General features: G+C 36.5%; 1 protein-coding gene across 1 annotated transcript in view; it reads left to right on the top strand.

Moving 5' to 3' along the window:
• The window catches only part of LOC107572542 (USP6 N-terminal-like protein), a 42,634-nt gene extending 18,918 nt beyond the window's left edge, over window positions 1-23,716 (top strand). Inside the window, exons 11-15 of the mRNA XM_016258964.1 lie at window positions 7,864-7,968; window positions 9,348-9,523; window positions 9,705-9,814; window positions 13,436-13,630; window positions 23,409-23,716. Coding sequence (XP_016114450.1) covers window positions 7,864-7,968; window positions 9,348-9,523; window positions 9,705-9,814; window positions 13,436-13,630; window positions 23,409-23,487 — 665 coding nt within the window. The 3' untranslated portion in view covers window positions 23,488-23,716. The remainder of the gene's footprint in view (window positions 1-7,863; window positions 7,969-9,347; window positions 9,524-9,704; window positions 9,815-13,435; window positions 13,631-23,408) is intronic.
• Window positions 23,717-24,557: the final 841 nt, after the last annotated feature.

Below are 24,557 nucleotides of genomic sequence, written 5' to 3'. Positions count from 1 at the left end.
TTAGTAGCCCTAAAGAATAATCTAAATTTATTTATAGAAATAAATGTCTGCTTGAAAGAATGAAGAATATGGTAAACAAGTTGCTATAAAGAATGCATAATTAGCCTATATATAATTAGAAACTGATTGCTTGAATTCAAACTGCAAATTTATAAAATTTTGATCAACTTTTAATATGTATGTTGAAGAATTTTATCGTTCCTTAATTTAAATTTAGAAAAGATTTATTATAGAGTGAAGTAAAAAAGTAGTTTTGAGGAAAGCCATTTAAAGCTAATTTGAAGACTGCGTATGGTTGTTGCATAGAGCTTGCTACTATTTTTATTTACATTTTATAAAACGTGTTTCTGTATATAAAATAATTAAATAACAGTAATAGAGCATGTGGTTGTTGCATGGCACTTGCTGCGGTTTTGATAATATTACTTTATTTTTTTATGTAAATACATGTTTTACATGTAAAAATAAATTGATATTATACTATATATACTACTATATATATAATTTATAATTTGTTTGCATGTAAAATAATATTTTTATTTTTGATATTTTCATGTATATGTAAAATGTCATTTGTGATCTAGAAATAGTGCAGAATCTGAAATATATCGTAATCATTGACGTTTCTCCCTAAGGTTGATTGGAATATAGCCCAGGATTTGTGCAAATAGAAGGAGCACAGTTAATCAGCATGAAGATGCTTCGATTTTGTGTTTTACTGTCTGCCAAACCTCCTCATGTCTGCTTCAATCTTTTTAATATCCTCAAAGGTCAGTCTGAATTGCGTCAGCAGCACACATGGTGACATCTCTGTCAGAAACAGATGGTTTATCAGTAAATATTTTCATGTGTCATTTTGCCTCAATCAAATCCAATGCCAGAAGTCAGTCAGCCAGTGAGACTATTAAAGGAATAAGTCACTCATCTCTTTCCAAGCCTGCATGCATCTATTTTACTCAGTGAAACACAGAAGAAGGTATTTTAAAGACCCATTTTTGTCCAATGAATGTCAGTGGCATCTAAAACAACACTGGACCTCATTGACATCCATTGTATGGACATTAAAAACGTCAAACATTATAATAGAATTTTCCATTCTAATTTTTAAAAAGATTTTTTTTAGTGTGGTTTTTCATTTTTTTGTGCTTATTTTTAACACACAAAATTTTGTTCTTACCTTTTCTGAAAGAATTGATTGATAGAATTGTCAGTTTTGGGTGAACTACGTGAGCTTGTTACTAGATGGGGCTTTTTTTGTGTGTGTGTGTTTTGTCACCCATCTTAGTTATGACCTCCTGTAATCACATGTTCCACAGCTGTACCATAAATCTCATCAAAGGGAAAGCAGGACATTACAGTAGTTTAATCACCAGCACACTACCTTTACTTTGTGGAGGTGCAGGTCTTTTCATCTTAAATGTTTTAAGTGGTGGTCTCTTTACTTGAGTGTTTTTTATATCGTGATAGATTGTTTGGCTGCAAGTTCAAAAGTTAGCCCATTTCCTTTGTATTCACATACATAACTTATTGTGTTCCTTGGCTCCATCTAAGGGCTTTTACTGTTGTCATTGTTAGGCTCTATGTTATCTGTTTTCCTGCAGCATAATATTTCGGTATGTGCAAACTGCACGCACAATGTTACACTAAATAACTTTGTCGAATGGAAAGCTGATTCTCGCGGGTTTTGTTTGGACTCGGTTAGATGTGTTGTTTGCTAGAGGGTATCCGGGAAATCCGACAAAGATATACTGGGCCCCTAGGTATAAAGGTAACGGAAATAAATGTATAATAAACTTTTATTATAAAAATTTTTTCTGGTGCATGAGAACGTAGAGCCTCCTCCCTCCGGGTGTAATGGTAGTGAGTTATGGGAGATTTAATGGGGAATTATGGGAACAGGAAGCTTTGAAGCTGGATTTTGGACACTGATAAGACATCCTGCATGTTCACACCTCTTTCATGAGCTTGATTTAAGAATAATTATGAACCTTGTGAAAATATTTCCACTCTAATGAACCCTGTAAGCAAAACCAATAATGACAATCCCTACCAGATTTTCTGAATGTTTTTATTTATTTATTTTAAATGTATTTATTTATTTTTAGTTTTTTTTAATTAATTAAATTATTTATTTATTTTGCCTTTTTTTCATTAACATTACATGAGAGAGCTGAGCTGTTTGTACCAATGAATTCGTATTATGTCAACTTACTACATACAACATTAAATATTTTTTATCATTTTATTTTATTGAGCTTTTAGTGATTATATGTTGTGGGGTTCAAAAGGAAACTACATTGATATTCTAAAATTTTAAATCTAAATTCTTAAAAATTTAATCCTGGAAATTAACATTCCGAGTTTTAGGATCATCCAAATAAAGTCTTAACATATGATGCAAAAATTCAAAAATATGTATTTTCACAATTGGAATTAGTTTAAAACCCCCTTATGCTATACTATACAATTTTTTAAATATTTTTATGTAGTTCATTCTCTTTTTGTACTTTATTACAAGAGATCCGGTCTTTATGAAATGGGAACTGGCGTCCAGAAGGAAACTTCAGGTTTAATCTTGTTCTTGCAGAGTTCCTGTGCACAGACGCCATGGTTACTGGTTGTCAGGCCAAATTGTTGCTCTTTGTGCGTCAGAGGAAGTGGCAGATATCAGTTTCAGAGCAGGAATATGCTTGACCTGCAGCCCTGCACTCAACCAAACATGGCATGCACAAGCAGATTGTGAAGGTAGCAGATCTGATCTGGTGCAGTAATGTGATTTGTTGCATAAGGCTCTTGAAATGAAGAGCTTCACAATATTTTATGCATTTCAATCAGATGTCTTGTTTTCTATAGATTTAGTTGCGGTGTTGCCCTTGGGGCTCTTTAATTTGAGTTATTAGGTGATATTTATGATTCTCGTTCAAATACAGCTCAAAAGGCTTATACCATTTATTGCTCAGAGGTCACAAAAATATGTGCAAAGAAGTGCAAAAGTGCAAGTGCAGAACGTTTTCAGGTATTAACCCTTCCTCAGTGCCATGTGCTACCAAGCAACACCTGCGCTCATTAAAATGTATTACCGTAATACCCCTAGCATCACAAAATAATACACAAATTTAACAAATTGTTAAATTTAAACTAATAAGCGCACGCGCGCACACACACACACACACACACACATATATATATCTCAAATCTATAACAGAATAGAGCAAATACATTTACAAGTCATCCAAATTATCTATATACAACTATATCAACAAAATATACATATATATATATACCAATAATGATCTCATGACTCATGGGCTCGGAAGATCTGTTTAATGATTTTGTGAGGTTTTTGAATAATATGGTTGAGTCCATTAAATTTAATGTAGAAATCAACACCCACTCAGTTGCTTTTGGAATCTGGAAAATTATCGTAAACTTTGTATTCTAAACCAACTGATAAAAACAGCATCTTGCATGCATCAAGTGCACACCCAACTTATTTAAAGAAGATGTTACCTTACACTCTGTTCCTTCGCTTGAAACGCATTTGTAGTGTTGAATCTGATTTTGAACAAAAAGTGGTTGAGATGTATAAGCGTTTTCGACTTGGGGGTTATCCAAGTAAAGGTATGACGCTTTGGAGAGGATAAGAAAGGCAGTCTGTCAATTGGCTAAACATAAATCTTACTCCGTAGTATGCACTACCACTACCTTAAAATCGTCTGTGGCTCGCCATTTTGAAAGACAGAAAGTGAAGTGACGTGGCCAAGTTTGCTGACCCATACTTGGAATTAGTGCTCTGCATTTATCCCATTTAAAAGTGCACACACACAGCAGTGAAGCACCTCAGTTGTGGTATTGAAAGTGGGAGAGACATTCTGTACATTCACTCCCTCCACCCACAATCCCTGCCGGTACGAGACTCGAACCCGCAACCTTTGGGTTACAAGTCCGACTCTCTAACCATTAGGCCACGACATCCCATTTGACAGACTCGTAGTGGAGGGAATTTAGAATGTAGACTTTTGCAAAAGGAATGTAGGTGGATTTTTTATTTTAAAAGTCTACACTCTTTTGGTATGAATGAAGATTTGTCTTTGAATGGTTTCTTAAAGGTCCCATATTCTCAAAACTGAAATTTCCTGGCTTTTTTCACGATAACTGAGGTCTAGGGGCTATTTAACTACCATATAAGTTTCAAAACAGTCAGTCCACAGTAAAATGCACACAGCCTGCATAAAGTAGCTGTGATTTTTCATGAACCGTTGTGACTTCCATAAAAAGTTGACGTCAGAACTACACAGTCACCGCCTTCAGTCACCACCCTGAGCACCGCCCACCGTCCCACTCTCCTTTTGCCAAACCCCCAGACAACATCGCGTCCATGCCATTGCTGAGCAACGACAACACAGAAACATGTCGAAAAGGTTAACTTTAATCACGAAACCAGATCGGCCGACCTGTAACGTTACACTCTCACTCAAAGGATGGACGATCTGACAGGATTGTTACTATGAGGTGGATCACATCTAACGTGTGTAATAAAGACAAACTCACCGTGTCTATCTAGTCATGATGAAGATGTATATACATTTCAATTTCAGCAGGCAACTATTTTTACAGCTACATTATTGTTCCAGGCACAATTAATCACAACAATGTATTTACAATTACAAATGATTATATATAAATAGTTAGTTTGTTGTTTTACACACATGCACACAGACATTTATTCATACACGACATAGTCATGAGATGCAAGAAACATAGACATATGGCAAGAAATCTGTAGACGCGCCCATAACAACAAAAGACAATACTTTATTGAACCTTTTCTGATAAGAAGTGTGCGCTGCAAATGCGAGCATTTTTGACGATCGTTTCAGTCCAGTCCGCTCGTTTTATAGCATTTAACCTCAGCTGTCGTCAGTTTTTGTCTGGCAGTGGCAGCAGACATGTGATCAAATTTCTAATTTGAGGCTGTATTACGTCGATTCTGGCACCCAACATCACAACAAGATGATATTTTAAGCTCCTTATGTAGCCGAATCTGCGCTGGTTTGAATGGGCCGCCTCCAGTTTCCCCTTTGTTTAGCTGCCTCCAGCTAGCGCTGTGACGTCGCTGACCCTAGTTACCTGTGGTTGGCCTGGCCGTGCGTCACTAAGAAAACAACAGGGCAATCAGAAGAGAGGCTCATGAATATTAATTAGACAGGCCAAAGTTGACTTATTCTCAGCAGAGCTCCTGAGAGGGGAGCTGTAAAAATATATCGAGATGGTTTTTGGTACTTATACCGCAAATATATATTCTTAAGGACATCAAAACCTAAAATAAAACTCCCGAAAGGTGTACAATATGTGACCTTTAAAATAATTTAATGATATATATGGGGGACTCGAAGAGTACTTGGGTATGATGTTTATTGATTGTATACACAACTGATGTAAAGAACTATTGTTGGAGTCATGAGATCATTATTGGTATATATGTATATTTTGGTGATATAGTTGTATATGGATCATTTGGGATGACTTGTAAATGTATTTTCTGTACTCGGATTTGAGATATATATATATATATATGTATATGTGTGTGTGTATATATATATATATATGTATGTGTGTGTGTATTTGTTTAAAAGATCTTCGTGATACTAGGGGTATTACGGTAATACATGTTTTAATAAGCGCAGGTGTTGCTTGGTTTCCCACAGTATGTCACATTTTCTATTAGATAAAATTATATAATATTATACCCAGAAAGGTAGTAAGGGCATCATTAAAATACTGTAGTTCATGTGACATCAGTGGTTCAACCGTAATTTTATGAAGCTACGAGAATACTTTTTGTGGGCAAAGAAAGTAAAGTCATTATTTTGTTTTGATTGCGCACCAAAAGTATGAACCACTGATGTCACATGGACTATTTTAATAACCTTACTACCTTTCTGGGCCTTGAACATGTCTGTTGCATTGCTGTCTATGCAGGGTCAGAAAGCTCTCAGATTTCATCAAAAATGTGTTAATTTGTGTTTTACGAAGATGAACAAAGGTCTTACAGGATTGGAATGACATGAGGGTGAGTAATTAATGACAGAATTTGTATTATTGTGTGAATTAACCCTTTAAGCATTGATCATAACTTAATGAGGTGTTACCACTATTTAGAATGTTATAGATCTAAACTGTGCCTATTTTACCAATAACATCCAATGTGTTTTCTGAAATCTAAATAAACTAGGTAAACCTAACCGATGTTTTGTATATACGGTACGCTGCGTTTAAAATGTCTTCTGATAATATAACAGTGGTTGAGTGCTCAGTAGCACACATACACACCAGATGTGTGTGTATTGTCACTAATGCGTTAGCATTATGTTATCATTGTTTACACAGCCTTTTTCTTAGTCTGATGCGATGGCCTTCTGGTTATCAGTTGAGTCATTTTGGAGGAAAGCTGCTTTTCAGCATCACCTAAAGCTGGGCGTTTTCTTCAAAGAGCGTATGTGAGGGCTGGAGAATGTCTGCAAGCGTGGATGAGTTAATGAGACTTTATCCTAACCTTCTGCCAACTTTACCATTTGTATTTGAATGTTCCCCCATTTGTGGCGTCAACTGGAGTTGAAAATACAATGAGAATTTCTCCTGTTGAGCAGCACAAAAATGATGGGATTACTTATGATTCTCTCAGAATAGCCCTGTCATTACTGCATTAGGGTAAACCTTTATTTTGCATCTGTTAATGTATTTGGATCCTGCTCTTTGAAACAGATGCCACTGGGTCGACTGTGGTGACGTGGTCCATTAACTTTCATTCTCTACCAAATTGTACCCCTGAGTCTCTACAAGGGATACCCCTTCAATTGTTTCAATAACTTATCTCTGTCATATTTTAGCTGTGTGTCATTGAAAAATCCATCAGAAAATACAGTAAATGAGAAGTTTTCTTTTTTATATATGTCCTTTAGGGCCTTTGGTGCTTCAGGGAGGTAGGATGAGCTCCGGTATCTTCCAGCGTTTTCTCATGAACCTGCCAGAACTTGTTTTTATGAGATCCACTGTGAACTAAAGCCTTTAAACTGCCGCTGATGAAGAATGATTGTGAAATTAAGGCTTTCTCCAAAGCCTGGGTTTAAAGTTTAATTGTAGTTGCGAAGTATTTCAAATGTATCTTTGACTCTTTGTATAGTTAAAAATGCGACACAAACATTTACCGCTGCCGTAATTTGTAATTTGCAGTGAGTTGGCATGTGTGTGCGGTATTTTTCGCTTTACTTTTTGTGAGGCAGAAAAGCTTCCATACGAAATAATAATACTTAGGGCAAACACACACTACAGTATATACTGTATATGTGTGTGTGTGCGCATGCTTGTTATACATGTTAATATTTATTTATTTATGTTTTGTATTAATTTTATTTGTAGAATTAGTTTGATTTTTACATTATTTTTTTGTTTTATTTTGGATTTTTTTTAATTGTAATTTGAATAAATCTTAATTCTTTCTTTTTTTTTTTATGTGTGTATTTCTTTTATTGTATTTATATCATTTAATTTAAAATGTATTTCCTGTTTTGTTTTTATATTTATTTATTTTATTCATTTTTGTCCTACTAGACCAGGGGTAGGCAAGTTCGGTCCTAGAGAGCCGCAGTCCTGCAGAGTTCAGCTCCAACCCTGAAGAAAAACCTCACCTGCCTATAGCCTTAGTAATCCTGAAGACATTGATTAGCTTGTTCAGGTGTGTTTGATTAGGGTTGGAGCTGAACTCTGTAGGACTGCGGCTCTCTAGGACCGAACTTGCCTACCCCTGTACTAGACGCTTATACATTGCATTTAAAAATGTTCGTTTCACATCTGTCTTTGCAGAGAAAGTGAAAAAAGAAAGCGCAAAAGGCTGTACAAGTTCTCTCAGCGATGGACAACAAGATGAAAAACCTTTTCAAGACGTTGCCAGGAACACTTCCAAGAAAGGTGAGGTGGTTCATAGAGATGATTTATGAGTAATTTAGGCAGGTCTGGACCTCCACGCTCTTAACCTAATGGGTCATTGCTACGAGAGACGAATACAGTGTCATAACGAAAGTGCGTTAGTACCTTAAGATGGCACCCTGCCGTATCATCCATGAGATTATAGCATTGCTTGGGTCCAATCACACGGCACAAGTTAATACTGTTGGCGTAAAGCCCAGAAAAAGAAATCAAGACAATAGGCTAAAACCCTTGACACACTTTACTTCAGGTCATCGATTCACGCGTTCAATGTCAAGCGAATTACACTCGAGTTTTACAAAGCTGTACTCTGTCACCTGCCCGATTCAAAACCACCAAAACAGACGCTTTGAAATACAATACAACCCACATTTCCATGTTGTGTTGATAAGATTACAGGGGACTGACAGAATCCCTAGTGGCATTAGTGGCCTGCATGGATATCTGTTCTCCAGCACACAGCCTGCATTAGCAAGAGCAGGCCGGCAGCACCTGTGTAAATGTGATAGAGTCTGATAACATTCAGTTTTGTGCTGTGGGCCCGTCTGTGGTGTGATATTTGTTTGTACCTGGAAATATAGTGCAGCTCACAAAAGTTCAACCATCGGTACTTCTTTTAGATTTACTTTTGAAAGAGCCAAGTGCTTTAAAAGTGGCTTTAAAATAACCTTTGTCCCAGTTTAGTCTGTTAAAGTCATGTGCATGCTATAAGAATAGAACCACTCACATTTTCTCTGGAATGTATGAAAATATAGTTATAATTGCAGTTCCACGTGGTATTTTAACAATGACTAAAAAAATGAAGTAAACACTTTTAGACCAGTTTCAAAACAAAAGTGTTTGATTTATGGGTGTCAATAGAGATAGATAGATAACATTTTTGATGTTCCATTTGGTGCCACTATAAATCACAAACTTCATCTTTTGTTTTAAAATATTTGTCTAAAAATGTATTTCATTGTAATTTATTAATATTATGTATGCATAATAAGTTGATAAACTAAAAAACTGTATACATAAAATAGAAAAAACTGTGTATATATATATTATACATGCATATGTATTTGCTCATGAAACATTTATTTTTATCAATGCTGAAAACGGTTTTGCTGCTTAATATTAATATCAGCTTTGCCATTACAAGAATACTTTACATAGAAATGTATGTATTTATTTAACTTATTTATTTATTTATTTTTCATTCCTATTATTTACATTCCTACATGAGAGTTGAGCAGTTTGTACCAGTGAATTCATATTAATTTGTTTGTTTGTGTGTGTATGTGTCTGTAAGTATGTATATAAGTGTTTATTTCATTACTGCATTTAATTATAATAAATTTTGTGATCTGTTTCTCCAGCGGCTACAGGCTCGAGCACTAAGAATGTTTTCACGCGGCTGCTGAAAGTGGCTCAGCATTACCTTTTGGAGTCAGGCAAGTACAGTGCAGCTGCCAGGTCTTCTCCTGCCAAGAGGAGCCCTGCCCTCGGCCGCTTCCCCAAAACCAGAACCTCCACCTCCTTCACTCAGGCACAGGTGCATCTCATTTTATGACCAGCATCATTTGAATGATGAAAAATAAAAAATGACAATGCGTTAGCAGCAACTCCACTGTCGATATCATATGTCGATATCAGAGAGAAGAAACACTTGATACATTTTTGCTGTGCTGTGCATTTATCCTATACATATCAGTCTGAGAATGTATGTGATTCAGGGTCGAACCAGGAGGAGCAGTAGCAGGCGTTCCCAGAATTCCACTCTGGGTGGGGTCAAGAAGGAGCAGCTCCCTTCTCAAGATTCAGATGGAGGTGCCACTGAAGACAGGTGTGCGAAAGAAATAGAGAAAATAGGCTAAACAATCTGTCCCCTTTTGTGTTTAAATATAGTAATTTTGTACAATGTTTCAATTGACTGCAATACCTGTGCCTCATTTAAAAAAACTGTTAATATAATAAACTAAAAAGTTTTTGGAAGTATCCCATTAAACTTTTTCATTATTTACTCTGTTGTTCCAAATCCCTATGACTTTCTTTTTTCTATGGAACACAAACAAAAAAAAATATATGGAGGACCAGGAGTGCCACTTAAAAATAAAATAAAGAAATCATTTCCAATGTATTAATTAAAAAAATTAAAATGTAGATACATGCATAAATTACTATTCAAATTGCTGAATAAACCCTTGAAAGTTTTTTTTATTTACTTATTTTTTATTTTATTTGTATTTTAATAATACTTATATTAAATGCAAAGAAAAGTATTCAAGTAATAATCATTAAATCCTGAAATCCATTAGCTTATAGCGAGTTTCTGAGTGATTTAGAGATGTCCAGTTTGTGAACGAATTGCACAATTCTTACAGCTCTAGTCATCATTCATTGTAATTGCATGTGAAAGAGCAGCCAGCGCATTCTTTGAAATATCTTCTTTTGTTTTCCACAGAAGAAATAAAGTCATACAGGTTTGGAACAAGATGAGGAAATAAATGATGAACAAATAATAGAGTTAATAGAGTTTTAATTTTTGTGCAAGCTATTGCTTTAGCAGAGTTCAAGGAGTTAAATACAGTTGGATGTCACTAATCAGGTCCTTGCATTTTATTTATTTTTTTTCTTCATCACAAAGTGACAAAATTTATGGCTTTGTACTTTTGTCTGAGCAAGAATGAATCTTGTTCTGGAGCTTTAACTGTCTGAGAAAATGCATCTGGCTAGTTGAGAGAGTTTTGTGTGTCAACTCACCTGTTTGCATGTGCGTGTATCTGATTATCTTTGTGCAGGAAATTCAAGTTCAAATGCACGTCATCGCATTTTATTATGAGAGCTTGTGTTCATACAGAACATTGCTGAGATGCCTAAATATAGCACATACTTAAGTGTGGCAGGTGTCTTTTGCAATTTGTTGCTTTAGATATTTAGGTTGAAAACCGTTGAATCCATATTTCAAAGTGGCTGCATCAAACTTAGTACCAGATAGACTTACAAATATTGAAGTGAATGTAATTAAGATTATGCTGTAATTTCAACATTTGAACACCCTGGTTGTGTTTAAAAAAAAACATGTCTACATACCTGTCATTCCCAGCAGCTCCTGCATTAGTGTCAGTAGAATGAAATCCTTGAGACCGAATAGGGTCACTGAGGGTTAACGTGTGGATTTTTTAAAATTTGACATGATGAGGAAATAAGCAGGCTGCTTCTCTGTGTGTGTGTCCAAACCCCCCAGCTCAGGTTTTCAACGCTTCACCCTGATCCCAGAAAACCAGGCGGAAATGCCCTAAAGCACAGCCTGCGTTGAAATGCAAACGTTCATTGACCCTGTGAGAAATACACATTTTACTCAGGGATTTGTGTGGGTTTTTATGGCAGTCAGAAAATCCAAATTTGCATAAATACGGTATCAGAAATGACACTGAAAAACTCAAAGCTTTGCACAAAAGATCAGAATACTCTAGAATAGTTTTTTGCATCATGTAGGTAGCTAACTTTAGTTGTTCCAAAAAATAAATAAATGTAGCTGCAAGCAGCGATTACCATGGTTCAAGCACTTTAAGTTTTTGCATCTAAGCTCCTTACGTCCTAGGCCAACCTGAAATTTTGGACTTGCATTACAACACATCCATGATGAAGAATATTGCAACCAGGGGCATAGTTTGTTGCAGTTCATGAGCGGGGCGCAGATCCCGTATACTCTGCGTGCGTTCACCAGCGCGCGAGAGAAGTGTGATAAGATTTGTGTGAGCCATTCCTATTGCAAAGCTGATGGTCAAATATGTGATCTATTTGAATTATTTTGAGAAACAGCCAATTTAAATGCTATGGAGAAAGTCGAACAGTATCTAAAAAAGGCAAATAACTAAAAAGAGGAGAAAACAGTCTTGAACCAGCACTAACATATATTTAAAATCTTTTTAAACTACTCATGACCACCTTTACTAGAATTTATCACTTTTATTGTAGGCTTATTTATTGTGTAAAATTTAGTCTAACTTGTAGAATTTATATTAGAGAATCTGTTAAGGGAATAGATTTTTCCCTATAGATTTATATTACAACTGTGGCATGTTGTAGCTATTGGTTCTAAATGTTCTAAATTGGTTCTTAATTTTTTTGATAATTATTGACCTAGAGAGTCTAAAGAATTGTACTAAAGTGATTTTATCGATTTTGAGTTTAAAACCTAGGACTAGTTCACAAAAGTAGTTTTTTAAATAATTTCAAATATTTAATGAACAGTTTTATTGACAGCATTAGTCCTAGAGACAAAGTTGTTCAGAAAGAGTAGATCTGTCATATATGAAAATCTAGTGTTTGTGTGAATATATGGGCATGTTCTGCAATTTGAGGTCATTTTCTATAGAAATATTGTGTTTGAGACCTTTTTAACTGTTATAGTGCCACCTATGGTCCGATCTCCATGAAACTTTGCATGCTTGTTAAGAGTCATCTGACACATGTTTTCAAGAAGTTTCGTAAAGTTTTGAGTTTTTGTTTAGGTTTTATAGGCTTTTAGGTATACTTGGTCACACCTCTTTTCTAAATGACCCCATTATAGGTAACCAAAGGTAAACCATTTTTTTTAATAATTATTGATCTAGAGATTCCAGAGAATTGTGCCGCAGTGGTTTAATCGAGATTGAGCGAAAAACCTAGGACTAGTATGCAAAAGTAGGTTTTAAACATAATTGTGAATATTTAATGAACGATTTGATTGACAACAATGGCTCTTGAGGCAGAGTTGCTCAGCATGAGGAGATCTATCAAATGATATGCATTTTGGGTGAATATTTGAAATATCGTGCAATATACAATCATTATTAAACTTGAAAAATGTGATATCGCCCCCCCCAGTGGCCGATTTCTTTCAAAATTCTTTCAGACCTTTAGGGAACATGCCCACAGAGTTTCGTTCCGATCGGCCTCCGTTAACCTTGTCTACTAGGTGCTCAAACTTCATTGGCCGATGGCGGCCATGTTTTTTTAAATACGCCAATGTCCTCATACCTTTTTTTTGATAATTATTGATATTCACTGTCCAGAGAATATTTCTGCACTGGTTTGGTTCTGATCGGATGAAAAACCTAGGACTAGTTCGCAAAAGTAGGTTTTGGACAAAATTCAAAATGTGGGGAAAATTTTCCAGAAGTGGAAAAAGATCTCAATGTGAAGTTGGTTCTGAGAAACTGTCCCATTATTTGTTTGCAGATGCCACAAAGTTGATGCAATGAAATATATTTATTTAAAAAAAAAATTGTAATTTACTCACCTTTATGTTGTTCTAAACCTGTATGAGTTTCTTTCCTCAAACATGTCCATCTAGCATGTGTTTACATAGAAAAACAATGGAACAGCAGGGCAATGAAATGTAAAAATGTGTTATTTGTGAATGGCCATACACTGTGTGTCCCTGAGTAAGTTTTGAGTACTGATTTCTGTCTCTTCACAGCTCCAGCTCTTCGGCCTGGCGTGTGAGGTCAGGGCCCGTGGGTAAAGTGGCTCGCAGAAGGAGCCGAGGTCAGTCCGGACGAGGAAGTTCCCTCCTGCTGAAGAATTGCAGCTCTAGATCTCAACAGACAGCAGCTCAAACGTTTGTGCGGCCGGAGAGCAGCAAGAATGATGAATGTCAAGAAACCCAAAGCAGGTACTGAATCATTTACTTTCAAGATTAATACATCTTTGCTTTGTGTAGGCGGAGTGAAGGCATTTGATCCTCCATCATAAACATTTGTTCGCTGGTGCCAAAAATAATGAATGTGTTTTAACATTCTCTGCTTTGGGATGGGATTAAATTGACAGGTGGCCACGTTGCCTTGGTTTGGCAGGTTTTTGTACTCGTTGAAGAGGGGTTAGTTATAATGATGCTTTAATCTGGACCCAATCCCTCAGATTCAAAGTGATTAATGCAACCGTATAGATTCTCTACAGTGCATAAGGATTTAAATGAAAGCACAGGGAACCATGAAAGGTGAAATTTTAATGAGGTAAATGGGAGTTTTAGGGGTTTTTTCACCGCTTTTGAGTGGCATACCTGTGGATTGTTTTGATGTCAGCGAGGAAGTCAAGAATTTTTGTAAAAACAAAGCAATTGTCAGGGCTTGCACATATATTTTGCAAGGTATAAGTCAAAAACTTATCATATTTAAAGGTATGCAGTATATCTGCCCCATTTTGGTTTTTGGATATTGAATTTGGGTATCAGGACTTGTAAGTATATTTTGCAAGGTAAAAGTCAAAAATCATATTTATTCAAAGATATACAATATTATATCAATATCAATAAAAAAATTTAAATTTGGATATATATTGGCCAATAAATGATATTTAATTGTCTTCGAACACTCACACATAATTTAATTACTTTTGCTGAAAATGTAATCTTTAGCAAATTTTAAAATGAATATCTATTTTTCATATTGTACATTATAATGTTGCAATGACTAATTCACTTACAGCATGATTTTTGTAGTGTTTTATTTGTAATTTATTTTAGGGCTGCACGATAAATTGCATGCGATATTGAATGCGCATCTTGTCAGAAAGCCGGTTCTGTAATCAGTGATAAATCTCCATCAAGCGGCTTTACTGAGAAGATGCGCGTTAAATATCGCATGCGATTTATCGTGCAGCCCTAATTTATTTAGACAAAACAGTGTACATTTTAATATCTACAATTTATTTGTTATTGGCTGTAACATGAACAATGTTGACGTTATCTGTATTGAAATTTTAATATTGTTGCGTCTCTATATTTATCAGAATTCCTACCTTTACAAGTTCCTCCATGTTCACACTAAGCAGGCCTGTGTCGTCTCTGTCACTGGAAAAAAGGAAGATAAAGATAGCTTATGAGCATTATGAGGATAAAAATAAATTGTTATGCCTGCATCCCTTTTTTGAGCCCTGACTGTCACAGTTTTACATCCAGCATCTTTAACCTCTGGGATCAGGTGGAAAAACAGTAGGTGTGGCGGAAAAATGAAGCAGAAGCGTTGATCTCCGGTCAGTTATGGCAGCAGGCTGTATTTAAACCCTCGGGCCTCTAGAGGCCAACGTCCTGCCATTTCCACCTGCCCCCTTCTATGGAAGGAGCTGACACAGGAGCAGATGAGTCACACCAGCTATGAAAATAAGCATCTGGCCTTTTAACATCCACCTTCCTGGTGCCTTTGCACTGTCCTTAGTAGCACTTGTAATGATGTCAGGGGGGAGCGTGAAACTTTCCTTGACTGGGACTGTAAGGTTGTTGCGAAGGTCGTTCTCTTATATGTGTGTGTTTGTGCATGTGTGTGTGTGTGTGTGTGTGTGTGTGTGTGTTTAACAAACATGTTGTTCCTTTAGTTTCAGAATCACCTGCTGAGAATTTTAATCCTCCCGTGAACCAATAATGCAGTTAAAAAAGAGTTCAAAATAAAGTTCCTAAAGCAGAATCCTTGCCAGGAACATCTTAATTGCTACCTCGAAGTATAAAAGTGGTCTAACTGCATTTTTCTTCATTCACATGCATAGAGAATCAGGTGAAAATAAACTTTTATGCAGGCTAACAGACTCTGGTTTCTTCCAGCAGGTTTCTTGTTTTATAAAAAAGCCCCTTGTTGCACATAAAATGCAAACACAATGAAACAAATTCAGCATAAAGAAAATTTAGTCTCGTGATTTTCTTTTTGGTTTCAGAGGTGTCCAATAACAGCATACAATTTGTTTTGTTAATCTGTGTCACTTGGTTGTGGTTGCTTGTTTTTCTTTTTTTCTTTTTTGTTTCTTTTTAGGGTTTTTTGTGCATTTCTTTAAAGCTTTTTATATATATATTTTGTTTTTGCTTTGTTTTGCTTTTTGCTTAGTTTTGTTTCTTTTAAACATATTTTGTATTTAATACAATTTGTTATTTTATTTCTGCTTTGTTTTGCTTTTATTTTATTTTATTTTGCTTTGTTTTGCTTAGTTTTGTTTCTTTTTGGTTTCTTTAAAATTTTATTTTGTGTTTGTCTTATTTAATACATTTTATTTCTTTTTATATTATTTCTGTTTTTATTTTATTTTAAATTATAGTATATAAAATGTATTTTATATTTAAATTTTTCCATTTCTTTTTTAAATATCATTGGTGGCCATAACCGGATTTCCTAAAACATACATCCAATTTGGAAATTGTTCCACACAGCTCTAGAATTCATTCACATATGCATATACTTTTACCAGATGTTAGTAATGAACATAATAAAACCCACACGAACCAACAAAAACCAACAAATATACTTTATAAAAATATATATTTAGAAAGTATATTAGTATACTTTGCAAGTATATATATTTTAAAACCTCTATATTTTATACATATTTTAATATTTGAATGATTCCTGTATAAGTAGTTCATCGGAGAAAAAAATTCTACTTTGAACTTTTTTCCTCCTTTGAAGTTAACAGTGCTTCCAGTGGAATAATTGTGTGTTTTTTTTCTTCCCACCACAGCTTGCCAATCTTCACACACCTGGCTGAATCTGTGGTGTGGTTCTTTTCCTAATCATGTGATTACCAGACGTCCCACCTCTGAAAAGAGCCAGAGTGTGGGAGGCAATGGGAAAAACCTCTGTCCCTGTATGCCATGTGTGCGTCATGCTCCGTACGAGCAGCAGAGACATGTGATCCCATGCCCAGCGTTTGATCTTCCTCTTCTGTATCTGGTTTCCAGGGGAAAAGATTACAGCATATCTGGCAACCCTGCCAATGCAGTGATGGGATACATGGCTTGAAATACAGCACACAATCGTCTATGCGTGTAGGTTTGTGTCGGGCTGTTGGGTAGGGGTGCGATAGCCGTTGTCGTTCGGTTGGGTGCGATGGTTACGCAACAACACTGAACGAAAGTAAGAAAGCTGATCAAGGAACTGCTGATCTTATCTGATTACAATGAGATTCAGGTGAGCGTGTTGGTGGCTGTGCTCTAGATGTTGCATAAACAATATTGAGGAAAGATGTGCTGGGATCAAATCCCAAGGGAAATACATGCAGTATGAACTCCCATGATTAACAACACTGAGCATGAGTGGTGTTTACTTATTCATGGCTTAGCTCCTGATTTCTCAGCATCACCCTGCTGTTTAGAAGGCTGCGTCTGCCCCAGCGGACTGGGTCATTAGGGAATGTTTTCAGCCATCTAGAAACCCGAGTCCTTGCGAAGTTTTTAAAATGCGTGGTCACTCGGTTGTTGTAAATGTAACGTAGGCAAAGGTGAGTAAAACTTTAGCTCTCTTCCAATGCAGCACTTTAAATGAACTTCTTGACTGATTTGGAACGATCTACATAGGCAACAACTTGAAATGCACAGGAGATTTGACACTTTGATTTGAATAGAGTTTGAATGAAAATGCTAAAATATCAACACAATACTGTAGTAAACATAATTAGTGCACAGTTAGTAACTTTTAATATGCACAGAAATACATTTCCCAAACAAGTATATTGAGGGGAAAAGTTTTTTTGGATTGAACTTTATCTAAATTGAAGATTTTTTTTTTTATTTATACTTTTGGGATTTTGATAGAGTTCTGAAAAATGTCTGACCTTGTGGCAGTGAATTCTGGGATCCTTTTCATTCCACTTTAGTTCAATTATAATTTCTTTTTTTTTAGTGCAGTTATTTTTTAGTTGCTTGAATATGTTTGTATGTCTAGGGCCCTATGATTCAGTCATAAAAATTGAAATGTATAACTGTATAACTTGAAATGACACGGAATTTGCCAAATTTTGGATGAATAAATCAAAAGTAGTTCAGTACACTTATGGCGCTTTTCCACTGCGTTGTACGACTCGGCTCGGTATGGCTCAGTACGGCACGGTTTGCGTTTCCACTGCAGTTCAGTACCGCTTTAGAGTGGGCAGGATTATTCACATGTCGTTATAGTTGCGCCGCCTCTACTACCACGACTCCTAAAAAAAAGTTTTCATTCCGCGTCGCCCCATCAAGCTCTCGCTGGATCCGCTCCTCTGCTATCAACGAGAGGATCATCTGTTCTTCCACAACAGACAACAAAAACTTTTTGGTTGTTAAAAAAAGGTGCGCTCGTTCAAAACAGTTGCGTTCGATCCTTCGCTGGCTGTGCTGATTTAAATCTAGCGGTTCTTTTGTGTTTGTGTCGCAAGTTCAGTGACGCATGTAGTGACTATTCTCTCCGATCAATCCGTGATCAGCAGAGTTTACACGTCACTTTTTGGTAATGGTATGGTTCACTTGGAACCCCAACCGAAGTGGTACTAAAAAAAGTACCAGGTACTGTACCCAGTGGAAAACCCCCAAAAAGTGAACCGTACCGAGCCGTAACGTGCCCTCGTTATAGTTGCGCCGCCTCTACTACCACGACTCCTAAAAAAAAGTTTTCATTCCGCGTCGCCCCATCAAGCTCTCGCTGGATCCGCTCCTCTGCTATCAACGAGAGGATCATCTGTTCTTCCACAACAGACAACAAAAACTTTTTGGTTGTTAAAAAAAGGTGCGCTCGTTCAAAACAGTTGCGTTCGATCCTTCGCTGGCTGTGCTGATTTAAATCTAGCGGTTCTTTTGTGTTTGTGTCGCAAGTTCAGTGACGCATGTAGTGACTATTCTCTCCGATCAATCCGTGATCAGCAGAGTTTACACGTCACTTTTTGGTAATGGTATGGTTCACTTGGAACCCCAACCGAAGTGGTACTAAAAAAAGTACCAGGTACTGTACCCAGTGGAAAACCCCCAAAAAGTGAACCGTACCGAGCCGTACCGTGCCCGTACCATTCAGTGGAAAAGCGCCATTAGGGTGCTTTCACACCTGGCCCGTTGTTTCGGAACCTGGCATGTTTCCCCCCTTAGCTCGGTTCGTTTGGGCATGTGTGAACACGCGCTCGGATCCACGCCAAAACAATCAGTCCAAGATCGCCTGAACGAGGCGGTCTTGGCTCGTTTGAAAACGAACTCTGGAGTGGTTCGGTTGTAGTGAGAAAGCAATCTGATCTAACGGACCAACGAACCAGGCTATATCACAATGTATGATGGGGTAATTACGTAAGTTCCTTGAAAAGCATTAGCTTTGTTGTTTTGCTAATACCTCAAAATGAACCTGTGAATGTCTGTGGGTGAGCACGTCTTCGCCAAAATCAAAGCGCACTTTTTCATTTTAGAATGCCGTCTTATCGTTTCGTAGTAGGTGCATTTTAAAAATGTTTTCCCGATGAATCCTGGACTCCTGCTCAAAATGATAAATTAATATAATGACAGCTACAAAAAACAACAACAATAAGCCCGCGAAGCTGTTGTCCAATGAGAGGACAGTTTACTTGCGTGTGACTTGAATGAACAAACTGGGTCCGTTTAGAAATTTTGCCGTGTGAAAGCGAACCGCACCAAGAAAAAAAAGCAACATTGTAATAATTTTAATCCCTTTCGGAACAAAGCAATCGATCTACAGGTGTGAAAGCACCCTTAAATCAAAATGCGATAAGGACTAGTGTCTGTCAATATTAAGCTGCAAAAAGACTTTTGAATTCTACATATTCTGAATGTCTCTGTGTGAATGAATGGTTTTGTTTACTACACATACTGAAGCGCGCATGATGCTCGCAGTGTTTTCAGCTTCTGCCTCCTTACTAAATGAGGACATAAATACATGAAATTCATGAATCTCCAGAGCTGCTCTGAGTCACTTCATGAGCATTTGACTCTTTCATTTTAGCAAAACTGTCATCATATCATATCATATACACAAACAAATCTCTTTATGGCAGCACGTCAAAATAAAAGACCGGTTAAACTTGAAGAAATTGTGACAGAAATATTTTACTTTTGTACAGTAAAATATATGTCTTAATGTAATACTGCTACCACTACTAATAAAATTATTATTAAAACGTTATTTTCTAAGGAATAATCACACAATTTTTCTTCCGTGTTTTAACAGTACACCTGTTGTGCAGCACTTTGTTTGCCAAAAATATTGAAAGGGTTTTATTTTCATTGGATTACAAGAAAAATTGAATTAATATTTTTTACATTAATTTGATTACCAGGTAAAAAAATAAAAATAAAATGAATTTCATAGGGCCCTAAAAATTTTAATTTTGTTAAATATTTAAGAAATTGCTGTTGAATTGGTAAGTTTCATGATTTCAAGACATGCTTTTTGATTAATAAACTTTAATTTAACAATTAAAATGGAGTCCAGAAAAAAAATGGAACAAGTGGAATTTGTAAAAAAAATAAAACCGATTTCATAGGGCCCTATACCTTTACCTGAGCCCAGGTGCAGTTGTTGGCTTTGTCTCAGGTAGTTAATGGCTTCTCAAATGTACAGTACAAGGTCCACCAAAACCACAATCCCAGCTCACTCCCATTGTGACCATATGAATACTAAATTAAGTTTAGCCACCTAAAGGTAATTTAAGCATGATTATTGATAGTGCATCCGCAATTACATCTGAAGAGTCCAAAAGTCCAAGACCACTAGTGCAAAGCTTATATTGTGCATGCTTTTCTTTTTCTTTTTTTTTTTTTTTAATACATTTATTTAATATGACGGTTATATTATTATTACATGTTTTGAGTGAAATATTGGATTACATTAAATATTTAAATATTTTTGAATACTAAAAATATCAGTTTTTTCCCATGTTTAAATGTCGAAAATCCCAACTGCAAGTTTGTTTGTGTGATGCCTGGTATTCATGTAGTTGTGTTGCTTCACAGGTTATCGTTTTGCTTTACAGGCTTTGCCTTCAGGGCTGTGTCACATCATTCCAACCCGTTCACGTATGTTCATGTTCAAGTCACACTTGGCCACTGTTATGCTGTCCAGGGTCAGGAGGCCACCAAGGTTCTTTTGTTAACAAAGAAAAGATTTGTAGATATTCGCTCACACCCATCATCTGCAAAGGTGCTTAAATTGGGTCTTTACTAGCTTTTCAATTTTGTTCCACATTCTTTTAACCAACAGCAGCTGTCGAGTGCATTAAAGAGAGTGCCTGTGCCTGTTTCAAAAGGAGTTTAGGTAGATGTTACGGGAGACGTGGTGTCATTGTTTGATCAAAAAAGTCATCCCAAACCCGTATGACTTACTTTTTTCCATGTAACAGAAAAGGAGAAATTTTGAAGAATGTTCATGCTGCTCTTTTCCATACAGCGAAAGCATGCAGTGACTAAGGCCCTATGATTTCTGCAAAATTTGGATGAATAATTCAGTAGTAGGATTTACAGTATACTCAAATAAATTGCAGTATGAACTAAAACTTGAAGAAGATACTAAAATTAAAATATATAAAATGCGTTGCTGTTCTACAGCAGTATGTACTTCACAAAGTAATAATAATATAATCATTAAATTGTTAATGTTTCGTGCCTTCATTTGATTACCACTATTTTTGATTATACATTTGTATTAAATCATAAATCTAGAAAAATTAAAACCGAAAACACAGAATTTTGGAAAAAATAAAACAGATTTCATAGGGCCCTTTTTTAATTAATTGGACATGCTTTTTGATAAAAAAAAATGTAATATAATCATTCAAACGCAATCCAGACAATATTATAGGACACCCAAGTGAACATAAATGACAAAGCACCAAAAAAGTTGTTAATATAACTGATGCAGTACATTTGACGTTGTTTTAAGCTGTAAAGGTTGAATGGGTTTGTGTGAGGAATATAGGAGAATTATTTTGCATATTCAAACTTGTACACAAGAACCAGTGGTGTTTGGTGTCACTGACGTCAAATCTGGTGTGTCAAGTTTGAATATGTGATTTAAAGGGATAGTCCATCAAAGAATGTCAATTCTGTCATCATTTACTCACCTTAATGTCATTCCAAACCTGTATGTTTTTCTTTCTTCTGTGGAACACAAAAGATGATATTCTGAAGAGTGTTGGTAACCAAACAGGTTCAGGTCCCATTGACTTCCATAGTATTTTTGTCCATATGGAAGTCAATGGGACTCAATCATTTGGATACCAACATTCTTCAAAATATCTTTGTGTTCCACAGAAAACAGTGATTTTTGAATGGACTATCCATTTAATGTCTCTCAGATAGCATTCTGTGTGTCATTCTCAAAGTAAGGTTTCATTATTTTGGATTATATACCGCCCCGGCTGCAAATAGAGGCATCTGTCACTTATGATTACTGGTGCTCAGTTTCTAGGTTTCCAGACAAGTCCATACCTGCTGTCTTCCCCTGGGTCTGGCCGTTCCTCATCTCCATTGTCCACCAGGCCGCTCTGTCTCAATGGCTCTCGCTGGGCCTCCTGCACCTCACAGTGCCGACAAACAGCTAAATCCAGCGTGGCTAAACTCTGCAGGATAATCTGCTTAAACACAATTGCTGTGGACCCCAGAGGGTGTGCAGTGGGAAGCAGCTGGTCCATATGGACACGCAATGCATGCTTCATACTCCCATCATATGATGGACTGCAGAGGTCTCGGGCTGTGGAGCTTGAGAGAGACAAATTGTGATGAAGTGTTTTTAATCTGAAAGCATGCTTATCGTGCCGTTTTGCCACCACTGGGCTTGTGTTGTCTGGGCGTAGTGATGTGGAAGCAGATCGGCCCTTTTCATAGCTCTAGCTGATGGATTTGTGATGCTCTTCAGATAGAAAACACTTTTAAAGCTTGGCGTTTTGATGGACAGAAGAGGAACTATATCACAGTTTTTTTTTTAAATTGGTTAGAGCACCAAAACATTTATTTTTAGTGTTTAGGTTGATTAAAAAGTTAAAAATATTTTTTATATAAAAAATTGCATTAGCAGAGTTTAATGTTATTATATTATAAGTCGAAGTAGGTTCATTGAACATAATTATTTTTTGAGTGATTTTAAGAGCAAGATGATATTCAGCAAAGACCAAAGTGAATGGCACAGCAGGGCAAAGTGATATTTTAAGCGCTCCTGAGAGACGAGAGCGAGGAAATAAAGGACGAGAGTGCTCTTGTTGCCTGAGGTGCCTTCAGCTGAGAACACCTCATGCTTTTAGTGCTCAGTTTTGTGTAGCACAAGCTGCAGGGCCCATAAGAACAGTTGTTACTGCGGGTTGTTTTTGTGGCTACGTTAATTTAGTGGTTCACATAAGGCTCCATACACGGGATATGCATTATTGCCCTTGTTGTTTTGAATCTATGCTTGTTGTAATGTTAGTTACAGTGGGGCAAAAAAGTATTTAGTCAGCCACCAATTGTGCATGTTCTCCCACTTAAAATCATTGAAGCATGTACGTTCAATTTTTTAAACATTGTTTTATAGTCAAGCAGGTCACGGGTTCGATTTCGTAAGTGAACCATGACCTGGGCTGGTACAAAGACTCTGACAATTATCATTGTGATCATGGGACTGTCCCTGCAATTATTGTTCTGAAAGTCATTTTGATGCACACCCTGAATAACTACCTCTCTGTGTTTGTAAACAAAGGCATGTGGCACTGAACGAGAGAAACTTCATCACCTGCCCAATGACAGCAAGTCAAGTGCGAGAATCACAGCTAATTTGAGCCCTTGAGGAACTGGTCATGGAACAAAGTGTGCTCACTTCATAACTGCTCAGTGAAACACTGTCATTTGACAATTTAAGCAGGCCCTGCCTGACTCCTCCTTCCATGTCTCTGACCACGTGTTGCTGATATGCACTACCAACTTTACATAAGTCAGTGTTAATGTATGAATGTAGGATTCTCCAAACCTATTATTCAAACAATAATTTAGGGAATGTCTGTATTTTAATGTAGCTTTTATATTCGTTTAATAAAAGATTAATTCATAATGAGCTTATGGCTTCTTGTCTTTAATGTTTGAAGATCTATCTGTCTGTCTGTCTGTCTGTCTGTCTATCTATCTATGTGTCTTGTCTGTCTGATATCTATCTCTCTCTCTCGCTTCGCCCAAGATGTTTCAAACTAAATTTGCTTTCTGAAAATAATTAGAGTTTAATTTGTAATTCATTTTCATTTAGGAAAACAACTACACAAAGATTGGTAAAAATAAAATAGACATGTTAAAACATTGGGTATCGTTACATAAAATTACAGAAGCTGGAAAATAATTACACCCTAATTTAAAACAATTAAGCAATAGTTAACTTCCTAGCACTTTATTTCCATCCTGTTAGAATTACTTTTAATTGCAAATTATGCTGTTTATATAATTTTTTGCTAACTTAAAGGCACAATATGTAATTTTTGACGCTAGAGGGCGCGTATTCAAAATAAACAAAGAGACAAAGGCGTAGTTTGATGACGCAGTGACTGAGTGTGGAATCATGGGAGTTGTCGTCTTCATCCCCACAGCCGATGCAATCCGACGGGACTCGGGCAGAAATCATGTTCATGGATGAGCTAATGATTTATTAACGTAGTAGAATGAAGCAGGGTGAGGCTGAAAACCGTCGAAGTGAAACGAGACCGCTGAACGAGCGTGACACATGGGTGGAAAGCAGCAGAGCTTTTATTATGCCACAGTCGACCGCTTCCGCTCCTTCCGGTTGTGCGTATGTGGGGTAAAGCAGCGCTGTTTTATCATACTAGATACATTTGAAAGTTCTGTTATAATGCTACTCTGTGCGGTC

Source organism: Sinocyclocheilus grahami, unplaced genomic scaffold (assembly GCF_001515645.1).
Source record: "Sinocyclocheilus grahami isolate Dianchi unplaced genomic scaffold, SAMN03320097.WGS_v1.1 scaffold30.1, whole genome shotgun sequence".
In the NCBI taxonomy this organism is placed as follows: domain Eukaryota; kingdom Metazoa; phylum Chordata; class Actinopteri; order Cypriniformes; family Cyprinidae; genus Sinocyclocheilus; species Sinocyclocheilus grahami.
The sequence above is the reverse complement of the archived record's forward strand: the minus strand, read 5'-3'. Positions and strand labels throughout refer to the sequence as shown.